The 15,207-nt window shown below is 41.7% G+C and overlaps 1 protein-coding gene across 4 annotated transcripts in view; it reads right to left on the bottom strand.

Moving 5' to 3' along the window:
- The window catches only part of hnrpkl (heterogeneous nuclear ribonucleoprotein K, like), a 36,188-nt gene extending 21,675 nt beyond the window's left edge, over positions 1-14,513 (bottom strand). The window contains exons 1-7 of one of the 4 annotated variants that reach the window (XM_060912774.1): positions 14,429-14,513; positions 11,387-11,500; positions 7,059-7,156; positions 6,120-6,176; positions 5,106-5,149; positions 3,914-3,986; positions 3,632-3,745 (exon numbers count right to left, since the gene is read on the bottom strand). In XM_060912774.1, the coding sequence (XP_060768757.1) occupies positions 3,632-3,745; positions 3,914-3,986; positions 5,106-5,149; positions 6,120-6,176; positions 7,059-7,156; positions 11,387-11,447 (447 nt within the window). In that variant the 5' untranslated portion in view covers positions 11,448-11,500; positions 14,429-14,513. Of the gene's footprint in view, positions 1-3,631; positions 3,746-3,913; positions 3,987-5,105; positions 5,150-6,119; positions 6,177-7,058; positions 7,157-7,238; positions 7,370-11,386; positions 11,501-14,035; positions 14,268-14,420 lie in introns of those variants that run through there. The other 3 variants (XM_060912773.1, XM_060912772.1, XM_060912775.1) reach the window with 3 other exon arrangements.
- Between the last annotated feature and the right edge of the window lie 694 nt (positions 14,514-15,207).

Genomic DNA, 15,207 nt, shown 5'->3' with positions numbered 1-15,207 from the left:
GTACATGGATGTGACAACACAGAAAAGAGTCTGTTTTTACTGCCGACGGGAGAGCCCCTGAAGACGCAGTGGCTTAATTTTATTTACTCCAATAATACACCGTAGAGTCTACCTAAGACGGTGCATGTTTGTCGGAAGCATTTTCCTGATGAATGTTTCCACAACTTGGGACAGTACAGGGAAGGTTTTGCACATCAACTGTTACTGAAGCCTGGGTCCGTACCAAGCATCCCTGCCGCATCAGCCACAAACACCGAACAAGTAAGTGTATAACTGTTAAGTCGTTTTGCCATGTTTTAAAATCGGTGCCACGTTAGCCTTGCAATGGCTACATTAGCTGTGCAGCTAACCACTTCCTGCAGTTAGCCAGGTACTCTGCGCTACAAAACCAAAAAGCATGCAGCATGCTCTGTTATAATAGCCAATCAAAACAGTTTTTACAAAGACACCCACATTCTTTTTTTTAAGTCACTCGTTCATTTTATTTGTTTGTTCAGTAAAAACCCAAACATTTGTTGAATTTATTTTATTTCCTCGCGTCGCATCTTAATGACGTCAGCACGCGGTATTTTTCCCTTCGCGGTTTGTTCCTTCTCTCTCGCCATAGTAAGACACCCACATCCGCTTGTTCTGACCCACTGGAGGTAGCGTCACAGTGCTGTTAGCCAATCAGAGGTAACACGTTTACATGTCATGAATATTAATGATAAATGATAAACCCGCCCCCATCCTCTACCCTTCCCCGCCTCCATGCTTCTCATTAGCAAAACGACGCACTGGGAAAAGCGCTGAAATGGGGCTTTCTCCCAGGAGGCTATATCTACGTGCCGAGGGTTCATTTCGAGAAAGGCTGCGGATATAACATCCGGAAACCTCCACGAGCCCGTTTAAAGCATCAACAAACCACCATGCCATGGGACCTTTAAATGTATCAAAAAATAATTTTGATAAAGCAAGGAAATTCGGAAGAAAAATTTTTTTTCTTTTGCTTGTTGTGCGCATCACGCTACCAAAATCTAACTAACCCCTTCAGGAACAATTCCAACTTTCATGGACTTGTAGCACGAATAAACCTTTCAAAAAATATATAATACTTCTCACCCAGTAAATTAGAATCCTGGTGATTTATATCCTCGTAGCTTCAGTAGATCTAGAGATTTAGTTGATTTAGTAAATCCCAAACGCTGTGAAACACGCCAGCCATCTATGGTGAGAAGTGCTGCTGTAGTTGAGAAACTCTCATTTCACCCGCTTCCAACTAACTCCGTGACCCATACCAAAATAATGTCACGCTCATCACTTAAGGATGATTTATGCCGAGTTTCACGGAAAAATACAGCGAAATAAACTTGTTAGAAGCATTTTTCAAAATCCCAAACATTATGAAACATTTCTTGTAGGGTTTCAGGTTACAAATTTCAATAATAGAGAAATTGCGGCGCAAAAGTTTGCCACTAAACTCGCGAAAATACTCCATCCTAGCGACTTTCACAACCGAACTAGGCTACGTGACAGTCCGTGACCACCCAGGAATGTTCTAGAAGGTACGCTTCTAGGCACGTGCGATCGAGAAAGATGGCACGTGAAGGTAGTAAAAGGTAGTATTTCCACTGTCTGACGTTTTTGCTTGTTTTAGCGCGATAAACAATGCATTATGGGTAATCATTAAAATGCTGATTTCAAGGTTAAAATGGGTAAAAACAACTTATGTAGATATTGTAAAAATTGTGCCTAATAGTTATTTCAGTACATAAAATCAAAACCTGAATTTTTAATTTTTTTCCCCTATGTTACACCATTGTGCATCTATAGCATGCTACTCATCTACTACTATGTATTTACTCATTCAATGAAAGGAAAGTGGTTCACAAAGTTTACCAAAAAGCATGTATAGTTATGATAATCAATATGCTTTAATGATGTACAATTTCTCAATAAAAACTAACCAGTGCCTCACTATAGTGCATGTTGTTATAACCCATAACCTGTTTTAAGAGTTAAACTCGGCCAAATTCAAAGCTTCGGGAGGAAATAAAGTTAAATCTTGATTAATCCAGCAAAATTAAGTATAAATTAATTTAAAGAAATGAAATCGAAAGAAAACACGTTGGACATAAGGGGGAATGAATCACGTTGTGAATGAAAAACTGTGAGTGAGTTTGGCACGGTCATAAAACTCGCATGAAATATTTTACGACATTCGTGATGGTTAACGTCAACCATACAAAAGAAAAATACAATGACTGTCCGAATGAAATGAAGATTCACCACATTTATTTTACTGAGCTATTCGATTGACATTTCTCCAATTTCGATGAGTCTAATAATCTATAATTAGATATTATGATGTGGTTATTTTTACACGTGCACCTGCTGTAATTGGCTTCCTCGGAAGTTCGTAAACAATAACACAGCCAGATCACCGAGGGGATTGAACTAGGTTTGTTAAAACTTTACTGATTTGACTCTGGAATAATTACTATTTAAATTAATTAAAAAAATGATTTTCAACAAATATTCAGCTCGTCCTGTCGAACAGGCAGATGCGAATTTGACTTGTCCAGACTAAAAGTTTAATTGTCCCGGAAAGTCAGACGACTATTAATATCAAGCCCTGCTGTTAGTCCTTTAAACACTTTCAGAAATGCATTTGGCTCAAACCAGATCATTAATTGGTAATTAATAATTTAAAGAACATGCTTACTTCCTCCATTTGATATAAAACAAAGTAGTACACTACGTTCAGACTGCAACCTGAAACGACCCATATCCGATTTGTTGTGAAATCCGATTTTTTTGTTAGGCCGTTCACATTACCAATTATATGAGACTTGTACGCGATCTCCAATATGAACGGAAAACGACCCAAAAGTGTCCCACATGCGCAAATTGACACGTAATAAGCACATCTACGTAATACGTAAACAAAAAAAAAGCGCACTCTTCAAGTTTGCAAGTAAAGCATGGAGATGAGGCGAGACCTGGCGATGTGGTTTTTGTGGCGGCAGCGGAACTCACACAATAACCTGGTATTGTTGTTGTTTTCCACCAAAGAGTCGGGATTAGCCAATGCAGAATAGTGACGTTTGTCTCTTGTTGATGACGTGTAGGTCGCATGAATGCGACCTGTCCGGTCAGACTGCAGTCGCATGTGAAAATAACGGATATGCATCGGAATTAGGACCACATATCCAAGCGGCCTGGGTCGCATGTGAAAAAAAAAATCGGATCTGTGTCGTTCAGATTGTCAATAACAAATCGGATACAGGTCGCATATGGGCAAAAAAAAATCGGATATGGGTCGTTTCAGGGTGCAGTCTGAACATAGTCGTATTCTAGCAGACAGAGTTGGAATAAAAATAAAAAAAGACGCTGAGGAAGAGTGTAGTGTGTGTGGAAAAAAAAAAAAGAACCTTTTAAGTTGACATCATCAAATTTGACTTTTTGAGCCTTATTTTTGGCTACAAATTAATAATTAATGGTCCAGCATTAAAAGGTAACCATTGTCCCCATTCAGTCACGCTAGCTGTTTATCTGGACCTTTATAAAGCAAATAAACCTTCAGAAACGCAAGTTGAATAACCGTGATCTGGGACATGCACAATTCACTGAATAAAAGCGCTTTGCTTACCTCTCTCAGTTCCTTAATCTTGGCCCCTTTGACACCAATAATGCCTCCTGCCAAACTCTGATGAATCAGCAGGCGCAGCTCGCAATCAAAGTCTATACCATTGTAGTGCTGGTACTGCCAAACAGAACGAGAATGAGTCCAAGTCTTGCAAAAAACACCACTGAAAATTATCCAGCATGCATGTGCACACGCCTAGCTCGTTAACCTGACTTTACTTTTTACCTAATGTCTGTATGAATTTCTACTGTCTCATCTAGATCATCTTCCAAGCTCAGACCTTACCTCCTCAAGAGTAGGGATGATCTTCAGAAGAATCTCTCCGATTGTCTCGATATCTGCACTCACGCTCAGGATGCTGCACCGGCCAAACAAAAGCATAGAAAAACAAGAGCAAAAACAAGCAGGCACTGAAATTTACATTCAGAGTCACTGCAATATAATTAAAAAAAATAGCTCTGAACTTTGAGAGTAAACATTTAAAAAAACAAAAACATGAACTTAAAAAAAAAAAAAAAGTAAATAAATTAAAAAAAAAAACCCTGAACACATGTTTAGGTCTCCCACAATGGACTGAAATACGAGTCACTGACATGCATTTGACCCTTGCACATTCAACAAACAACGACATCAAGCCTGAGGAGGCGAGCAACAGGCCATGACAGAAAGCTACTTGTTTTATTTTATACACCCCACCATTGAGAGGATACTGAGAGAAGCAGGGGGTAAAAAAAAAAGAAACTTAACAGGCTTTTTGGTTATGATTATGCCAGGAAAGACGAGCGAGAGATTATATATAAAACATTTGAGAGAAAATGATTTAAAAAGGGGGGAAAAAAGTCAGCCCAAAATGAAATGCAAAAGCAAAAAGGGAAACCGCAAGTGGAGACCACAAGGTGATGTGTAGAGCTGGAGCAGGGCGACAGAGGAGAAGCCTGTTGTCTGGCTTGGAGGAGAAAAAAAAAAAAAAAAGAAAACCCAGGAACGAGATGCAGTACAGGACAAATCAAAGACAAGACAGAGAGGGAAAGTGAGACAGCAGCAGTCAGACAGTGATGCTGAGAACAGTGAAATGGTGGGCAACAAAGACAGACAGAAATGAGATGTGGCTTTTTTTTTTTTTAAACAATTAATAGTTGATACCAGAGCAAGGAACAGCAACAACAACACCAAAGATAAATAACACTTCAAGCAGTGTTCTTTCCATTCAAACTGAGTAGGGAAAGTTCTCCCTGTGTTTTCTTTGTGTCGTAACACCAACTTCATAAAACATCTCAAAGAAAAAAGGTCCCAAATAAATACTGAATGAGGTGTTGGGGGAAGGGGAGAAGACAGAAAAAACCAAATGGTACAATACATGTTGCTTAAAAAGGGGCGATACTATGTGTATAAAAATGTTAATATGAAACAGAAGGTTATCAAAGACATGTGTTCTCTGTTCTAATCAGGCAGTGAGGCAATAACTGGTGGGACATACCGCTCTGGGCCACTGCTGTCTGGGACTGATACACTGGCATTGTACTGCATTGGTCGTGGAGGTTGGCATTGGGCAAGGGCATTCAATCACATGTTGTCAAGTAAGGTGCCCGTTTAGGGAGGGGCACGATTATGGGGCCAACCGGGGTGTCAGGTGGGCGGGCGTTCAGGGGCGGAGGTTGGGCCAACGTCAAGGTGGGCAACGCAGGAGGGACATGTCGATCCAGAACATGGGCAACAGAGGAAAGTGGCCAAAAACAAAAAACAACAAAAAAAAAGTAAAGGAGAGGGAAAAGGGGGAGAAGGAATACATTTTAATTGAATACAAGGCTATATTCACTATACTGTTCAAAAAAAATTTTTTGTTTGAAGAGTCTTGGCAACGAGTGCACAAGAAACAGCTCTGGACAGATCTGAAGACAGTTTAGATACAGAACCAATACAGAAGTTAATTAAGAAATTAAAGACTATGGGTCAGCTCAAGAGTCTAGACATCTGTTTTAGGGCTTTGGCACAGAATGGATAGCCCGCCATGACATCCCTATCGGGGAGAGCAAGACAGAATGCTCTGAAGGACTTAAGATTGAGTACTTTATTACTGCAATGTCAAAACCCCACAATCAGGCTCCATTCATCAGAGCGCATGAGAGAGTCTGTCCAAATGAGCTAACCTATAGGTAGTGTGCATCACTGTGCCATCTACGGACAGCAAGATTTCCCGTTTAGGGTCAAGTAGCATGCAAAGTGATTAGCACCCTTACACATCCAGCTACGTTATTAGGATTCAGTCATGAGATTTAAGTAGAATCAATTGGTGCTTTCGTTTGAGATCAAATCCAGATGATTAGTGTTTTAAAAAATAAATAAATAAATAAAAATTTAAAAAAATAAAATAAAAAATGTTGGGCAACAAAAAACTGGAAATCATGATCGTTGATGATCTGAAGGCAACTCCCACCCGGCTTTTACAGAAAATTTATCAAGTGGCTTTTCTGAAAGCAAAAAACACACTCACGTCTGTCCGGAGCGCTTTAATGTTCTTGCCACCTTTTCCGATCACTGCACCTGCATTCTTTAAAATAAATAAATAAATAAATAAATAGAACCCACACACAAAAAAGGGTCTATAAATTGCATTTTTCATTCAACACCATTAATATTTAAATAATGCTGATTTACTCATTTTCTTAATTTGTGCCTCTAGTCACAGTGATTTTTAACAAGATTTCTCCTATTATTATCATTAATCCAGTTTTTTAGGCATTTATTGACCCTCAAAAAAAAGTCACACCCAGATAACGTTTACATGACAGTAATGCCGCTTTTCCACTACCAACGCGGCTGAGTCGAGCTGAGTGGGGCTGTTGGAGTTGCATTTCGACTACAACCGCGCTGAACCGTGCTGGCTAGAAGTGGGTGGACACATTGGATGGAGTTAGCGAAAGTGGGTGGACGTCACGTGATGTCGTTAGGCGGCGCAAACAGTGACATCAGTGAGCTTTTAAGCGGTAGTCTCACGACCCGGATAGTAAACAATAAACATGGAGGACATGGAGTCGTTAGTGTTGCTGGTCTTGGTGCTGTGGCTTGTTGTCACCGACAACGCCAACAGATACTGGCAAGAGCGTATAGATGAGGCGAGGCGCATAAGGCTCCAGAAATTCTCGTAATTCTTTTTCCAGGTTTATGGTGTTTACAGATCCCAGCGTGCTCGCGGGGCGTGTGAGGACACTCCTCCTCACCAATCAGTGCACAGGGGAGTGTCTCCTCACGCCCCTAGCCCCACTCGGCTCGGTTTGGCTCGCTTCAGCCCCACTCCAAAGCCGTGCGAGTTTTGGGTGCTGAGTAGGGCTGAAGCGAGCTGAGTCGTGCTGCTCGGAGGTAGTCGAAACGCGAGCCATGTCGGGCTGAAGTGAGCTGAAAAGGGGTAGTGGAAAAGGGCCATTAGACTCACTTTGCTCTGTAGCAGCACTCTCAGCTCCACCATCTCGTCTGTGTTACGGGAACGTTTGAAGGCTTGTTCCTCATCCATGTCCTCAGCAGGGCGTTTACCTGTTAACAGTGAAACATCAACTGGATGACGCAAAAACTAGCTATTATTTCCAAACACTGTTCATGTTTACGAAATACTTACTTTGGTTATATTAAACAGAAAATCGGTTCATTCCTAAATCCCTGGTGTGCCAAGTCAGTGCAGGTTTATAGGACAGGTTTTCCCTGCTGTTGGAAGTTTAAGGTCAAATGCCAAAGTGGCTTTTGTTTTGCCTAAATGGAAAGCATTAGATTATTTATAAGCCGATAAAGAAAACCGGTAGAGTAGTTGACAAAAGTAATGCAAAATACTCTTATCTGATCCCACATCAGTGTTGTTAACTCGGGCTAGTTAAATTCCATACCATTCAAGTTTCCTTCCACAATCCAAATCAGTGTTGGAAATGAACACCCACGACCCACCAAACGCGGGTGAACTTGTTCAACCTACCAGTCACACAGTGGTGGGTAAATAATAGTAGTACATACACACAGAAATAAAGCAGTTGTAACAGAACTACTTCAGACATTCCACAACACAAACTGAATCACGAGTCTGCTGGTTCCACTCGGACGCTTTAATGAGGAGACGGTCTCTGAGCGAAACAAGAAGACTGATTCAACATGGCAACTTGAGCATAAAACCCTAACCAGCGACTGACGGTTAAAGAGAACGGCCTCAGGTCAAGCAGTCTGGGCTAGCGTTGCAGCAAACAAAACATTACATCGTAGGGGTTTAGAGGTCTGCAGAGAAAACCTCCCAGGAGACATAGGCCAAAGACATGAACGTCGAAAAACTTTTTTTTTTTTTTTTTTAACGAGAAGTAGTGGAGAAAAGATAATCATGAATGGTTGGTGGTTTTCTTTAAATCTGCCCAACTTGTCAAACAAAATTTCCATCAGTTCACAGTTGTATGCGTGTGCATGCGCATGACAGATTTCCCTCAAGTTTAAATATTTCACTTATGAAATAAAATAGCCTATTCACCTAAATAATCATGCTTGAGTATTGTAGCTCTTACTGTATTATACTACTTTCACATGCAGCTACACACTTTCAGTTAAAACAAGAAAGTGGCTGGTAGCGTAGATTAGGTCAACTGGCTACTCAAGTGCCCACAGGTATGAACGAGTGCATGAATGGCTGTCTGTCTGTGCCAGCCCTGTGAGAGACTGGTGACCGTGTCAGCTGGGATCGGTTCCAGCTCACCCAGTGACCCAGAATGGATAAGCGGTATAGAAAGTGAATGAATGAACGACGATACAAAATCTATTTACACCGGAAGATAACGAAGGACCCTTAAAGGGCTCCTGACAGCAAAAAATATGTTCAATTGTTAATTTCAGCCATATTGAGTTGAATAAAATGACATTTACTTCACACATCGCGCGACAGAATAGTAACACACATCGTTTTGAATGGTCCGCCACGCAGATAAATCGATATCGTAGCGAGCCAACCCACGGCCGAGGAAGAAGGCGGATATGACGTCACATGCAGAACCACTGACAGACATTTTCTCAACTTCCCGTTGTTCGCCAGTGCTTTGCAAGTGAATATTTTTGCGTCTGAGTCGTTTATTTTGGTGAACATGCCTGCTTGTTGTGTGGCTGGATTTTGCTCAAACACCACGGAAGCCGGGTATAGTCTGTATACCTTTCCCAAGGATCCCATCAGACGTGAAGAGTGGGCAAAACAAAGTGCGCCGGACACGGGACATGTGGACTCCCAATGACAGGTGGGCCTCTGACAGACATGTGACACTTGTTTGATAAGTTGTTGATTGATGATTTTTCAGTGTAGCTCTCCATCTTGTAATGAGATATTTACTAATAAATAAGAGCAATAGGTGAATTTGTTCATGATTCAAAGTTCTGCCACAGTTCCGCTGCAATACCGTGTTGGCTGGACCTTATAGGCCTAACATGCAATTGAATTTCATCAGTTCATAGAAGTTTTTATTCTTATCAAATAAAAATGTGAGAAAACGGCCCAAATCTAAAAGACCATGAACTTTCAAGAGAGCATGTTTTTTTAAAAGGAAATCAGTGCGGTAATATTGTCCGCATGCCCCCCCCCAGAGGACTAGATCTATTATTATTATTATTATTATTATATTACTATTCAGTGTTTTGGAGCCTCCCGATGTCAGCTGGGATCACGACGTCCTCTGCGTTGGGCCCGTCGTCGTCTGCGTCAGAGTCGGAAATCTCGCCTTCTGCAGGCAAATCGTCCAGATACGGCTCAAAATGATAAGGCAAAACGCCACCCACTGCTTCGTCTTCATGTAATCCGACATGTCCAGTGTCAACCTCAAAAAGGGCCCCAGTTTCTGAAGACTGGTCAGAAAATCGCTCTGTTTCGTCGGCCATAGCTGCCTTGAAGGCCGAGCAGTCATTCTGCATGCAACGTCATGGCAAATATGGCAGCCACTGACAACGGCTTAGCGCTTGGCCAGATTGACGCAACTTCGCACAAAGACAAATCTACTGATTTCGTTCTGTTGGTGGTTAGTTCTATCATGAAAGTGATCAGTGGTGTTTGTAGTTTTATTACAGAAACCTATTTTAGAGCATAATTCTGCTGTCAGGAGCCCTTTAAAGGAACAGTCCACCGTATTTCCATAATGAAATATGCTCTTATCTGAATTGAGACGAGCTGCTCCGTACCTCTCCGAGCTTTGCGCGACCTCCCAGTCAGTCAGACGCGCTGTCACTCCTGTTAGCAATGTAGCTAGGCTCAGTATGGCCAACGGTATTTTTTGGGGCTGTAGTTAGATGCGACCAAACTCTTCCGCGTTTTTCCTGTTTACATAGGTTTATATGACCAGTGACATGAAACAAGTTCAGTTACACAAATTGAAACGTAGCGATTTTCTATGCTATGGAAAGTCCGCACTATAATGACAGGCGTACTAACACCTTCTGCGCGCTTCGACAGCGCATTGATATCTGAGCTCCGTATCAATGCGCTGCCGAAGCGCGCAGAAGGTGTTAGTACGCCTGTCATTATAGTGCGGACTTTCCATAGCATAGAAAATCGCTACGTTTCAATTTGTGTAACTGAACTTGTTTCATGTCACTGGTCATATAAACCTATGTAAACAAGAAAAACGCGGAAGAGTTTGGTCGCATCTAACTACAGCCCCAAAAAATACCGTTGGCCATACTGAGCCTAGCTACATTGCTAACAGGAGTGACAGCGCGTCTGACTGACTGGGAGGTCGCGCAAAGCTCGGAGAGGTACGGAGCAGCTCGTCTCAATTCAGATAAGAGCATATTTCATTATGGAAATACGGTGGACTGTTCCTTTAAGGCCAATACAGAGAGAACGAGGAGGAGCTTCTTCCCTCAGGCCATTCGGGTTCTTACCCAGGACAATAATTAGGTCTCGTCACCACTTCACCCTCATTTCTCCCCCCACCAATCTCTTTCACCTCTTCGTTCAATTGCAAGTGCATATTTTTAGTGCAATACATATTTATATATTCTGCATTTTATAGCCCTCATCAAAAAATTCCCATGCAGGGATTGGCCAAGGATGGCTCACATGACATAAAATAGCTCCACAATTGATTAAGCAATGTATCTCATGAGATAAAAAAAAAAAAATGGTCTGAGTCAGTCAGTCATGGTATGAACTGACATCACAATTTCAAGCTATCCGGCCGACTCGAGTCACAGCTGTGGCTCCGCGAACACTTCTGCGTGTGTAGATTTACGCATACTTAGCGAGGCAGGCGAAAGCATGGTACACTGCACATGCGCAGGTCGAAGGTCGTGCCGACAAACAACAAACATGGCTGCCTCCAGTGAGTTTATACCGAGATTCAGTCTCAGATGATGAGGATTTTGTTTGGAATTTTTGATGAGGGATATAAATCTAATATACCAAGCACTGAGAGGTTCCGGTTGAAATTATGGATTCTCTTCAGTGACTGGGACTGTTTTCTTCAGAGCTGCATCTTTTAGATATTAGTCCTATACCAGTCACCTCAGAGAAGCCATAATTTCAACCAGAGCCTCTCGGTGCATTTTTTCTTTTTTAGTCTATTTGACTTTTTTTTTTTAAACTCTCTTTGCTACTTATGGAGCATTGCACGAAGCATTTCACTGCATATCGTACTATTCATGATTGTGTACGTGACAAATAAAATGTGATTTGAAAATCTAGTCATCCTGTCCACCTTGGACAAAAACTCCACCCTCTCTGAAGTGCAAATCGACAGCAACCTGAAAACCAAACCTTACCGTTAGTGTCAGTGTTGCTGAATGTGGTCTCTTCGTCCTGCTGCTCAATTTCTGTCTCCATTGTCTTCTATCAAGGAGAAAATAGGAAAGGGCGCTCCTCTCCGTGGGAAAACGCTACGAGACAGAAAGGACAGTTCAGCTGAGGATCTGACACACAGCATCAGCACAGAGATGGATCAGGATCAGACCGAGTTGTGACCCAGTGATGTATTACATGTAGTGTGTGTGTTGACAGAAGATTATGAGCCATTCCACCGAATCGGTGCCATTTCCGTCCCTAGAAAATTATATGTATAAATGCACATAAAAATGTACTTTAAAAAAAATACATTTCCTTATTACGCAGAATGTCCTGCACATTGATCTGATTTCAAATTTAAGATATATAATTGTAAGGATTAATAAAAACTACCTAAAACACTGAAAAATAGCATGTGTTACCTGTCCCCGCACTAACTTTATACTTAACTATGAAATATTATGATTAAAATCCTTCAGAAACAGTATTTCTTTTGCACTGTTGTGTGACTCCATATCCTATCCATGGTTTAAATATATTTTTTTCATAAGAAATCCACAATAATCTTAGTTAAAATACACATTTTAGTCGTGTCCCTGGGTTTTCACTCAGTCCTGTTACCCAAACATGACAAATTTGGAACATTCCATAAATCACATGCTCAACAGGAAGTTACATCAGTTGTGTCTTCTGAAGGCCATGGGAAGACCAAAAGTTAGTTCTCTCATTTACTTTTCTGTATATTTGATGATTTTTTTTAAACTTTGACTGATAAGGTCAATGTCAACATACTGTCCTGTTACTTAAATTATTTCTTAGATGATATGTTTATTTTAAAAATATAGATTTTTGGTAAACCACTAGAATGTGCCAAGTGTGGTCATGCTATTAGCAATGACACCATGTGGCTTAATTCCATGTATTAGCTAATCCTAGGCTAAAAACTCAGTCCTGTTAAGACCAATTTATGCTGACAACCCAGTCCTCGCAGATGGCATCTGTGTAGCCCCCCACCTTCGCAGACACTCTGCGCGCACCTCCCAAAAATTGTGACCACCACAGAAGCCTCGCAGACAACAGGGCTCTGATTGGTCCACTCTACATCCGCTGTACACGCACTTCCGCTTCCCTACTTTCCCGGTTTGGTTTGTTTTCACAACCACCATTTTTAAAAACACGAGCGAAGATGGAGCAGCATGAAGAGCGGTTGATCGAGGAAGTGAGGAAGTACGTACATCTATACGACTCCAGTTCTAGTCATTATAAGTAACCGGAGGATAAACACTCCACTAACCACACCCACCAACTACTCCTAGCGATTTCGCACCCCCTTGCGTTGTGGCGGTGAATAACACCGCGCACGCCTATTACTCCCCGCTCAACGATAAATTACAACTGTCTGCGAAAAGCTATCTGCGAAAGCCTTGTCGCAAGAGCATGCAGAGGCCCTAACTTTCAGTCCTGTTACTCATATATAAAAAGAGTATGCAGCCATCTTTGACTTCCAAACCTTGTAAAATAAATAAATAAAAACAAACAAACAAACATAGCCTAAGGGGGCAGCACGGTGGTGTAGTGGTTAGCGCTGTCGCCTCACAGCAAGAAGGTCCTGGGTTCGAGCCCCGTGGCCGGCGAGGGCCCTTCTGTGTGGAGTTTGCATGTTCTCCCCGCGTCCGCGTGGGTTTCCTCCGGGTGCTCCGGTTTCCCCCACAGTCCAAAGACATGCAGATTAGGTTAACTGGTGGCTCTAAATTGACCGTAGGTGTGAATGTGAGTGGTTGTCTGTGTCTATGTGTCAGCCCTGTGATGACCTGGCGACTTGTCCAGGGTGTACCCCGCCTTTCGCCCGTAGTCAGCTGGGATAGGCTCCAGCTTGCCTGCGACCCTGTAGAAGGATAAAGCGGCTAGAGATAATGAGATGAGACATAGCCTAAGGTTGACCAATACACATTTTGAATAGTTAAATATGGTGTTTTATTATAATCAGTGTTGAAATATATAACAAATTAAGTTTAATTTAGGAGCGGTACAACAAGCAAATGGCACCCATTCGGTGGAATGTCCCAAATACAATGAACGGACCACAACTGACATAGCAACAGGTGTTTGGTATCTGAGTGGATGTCAGTGTAGGATCTGAGCTGATGAACTTTAGGATTACAGGACACTTATTTATACACTGCAAAACAGTTATGTACACCTGAACTGATTCCGATCTCATTCTGGTTCTGATTCTGAAATCTTAATCAAAATATGTTCAGAGGAAAAAAAAAAAAAAAAACTTTGTTAGTTACATTCAGAGACAAATCCTCACACTGCATCACTCATGAACAAAAAGATATATTAAAACAACAAGTGGTTATAAAACACGAGCAACAAGGCCGACTGTTCTTCAAAATGGTGCGTGTGTGTATTAGCGTTAGCATTAGCATTAAGGTCACCTGCTGAGAGCATTAGCCCTACCAAGCTAATTCGAATAAAAATTAGCTTATCAAATTAACGAGTTCATTTCATTCCTTCTGTCTGTATGCGGATTTATTTCTAAGGAAAAAAATATGTTCTCAAAGTCAGTGTCGCTCGCTGCGGAAACAGAAAATCACAAAATGGCTTGCGGAAAAGCCTTCACTCACATTAGCATGTTAGCTACACGTACAAAACCAGCGTTATAATAATATGTGGAAAGTATTTATCCTATTAAACGCATAAATGAAAAGCAGGTGTCCGGTTGCCCTGACAACAAGACGTGCAGTCGTTAATTAACTCGTTCTTGCTAACGAGCGAAGAAAAAACAAACAAATAAACAAAAAAGCCCACACAACCACTCCAGTTTATAGCGAGCTTAGCATGCTAAGACACGAGCTAACCGGAAAAGCTACACATTTTCTTACGCGAGCTAATTAATGTCGATGGACACCGCCTTCCCTTTACACTCGGCCCGCGTTCTTCTGATTTATTATCAACTGTTAAATATATATTCTCAACCACACACTCCTGCCTGTAAAAACAGTTACAAACCTACTCACGGCGCCACTCGTCACTCCGATATTTTTTACCAAAAAACCGAGCTATGCGTTCTATCCTGATTTCAGTGCATATTTACACAACCGTTTGTCGTAAGCTGTGATTGGTCAAGACAGACGCTCGTGTCAAGCTATCTTAAAATATGATTGGACAGCTCAACTGTCAAATAAACATACAACGTCAAGCCATTCGTTGAAATGGTTGTCCGTCACCAGAAATCGCCCCGCCTCCTTGATCTGCACTATCCGTGTTGGTTGCAGCCTCATCGTCATAGCAACCATTTAAAACCATTCCGTGTTACAGTCTCTCTCTTTCTCTCTCTCTCTCTCTCACACACACACACACACACACTTATTATAGAAATACGAATGTTTTATTGGGAAATACATCCCGCACATTGCTCTCGAGGAAATTGATTAATTGTTTTGATAAATTTGGGTACTTTTTGTTTGTTAATGAAGAAGAAGAAGAAACCTTTATTTGTCACACACACACACACACTTCAATTCATCCTCTGCATTTAACCCATCTGAAGCAGTGAACACACACACAGAGCAGTGGGCAGCCACACTACAGCGCCCAGGGAGCAGTCAGGGGTTCGGTACCTCGCTCAAGGGCACTTCAGCCCAAGGCCGCCCCACGTTAACCTAACGTAGAATGCAACCTTGAGGGACACCTGTTGGAGTAATACAGTGTACTTGTACAGGGGTGCCACCAGAAATTTTGGGCCCCATGAAAGATTAGAATTTTGGGCCCCCCAACTTTCAACAAAAGCAGCAAT

Source organism: Neoarius graeffei, chromosome 28 (genome assembly GCF_027579695.1).
Source record: "Neoarius graeffei isolate fNeoGra1 chromosome 28, fNeoGra1.pri, whole genome shotgun sequence".
Lineage (NCBI taxonomy): Eukaryota > Metazoa > Chordata > Actinopteri > Siluriformes > Ariidae > Neoarius > Neoarius graeffei.
This window is presented reverse-complemented; position numbering and strand designations above follow the sequence as displayed.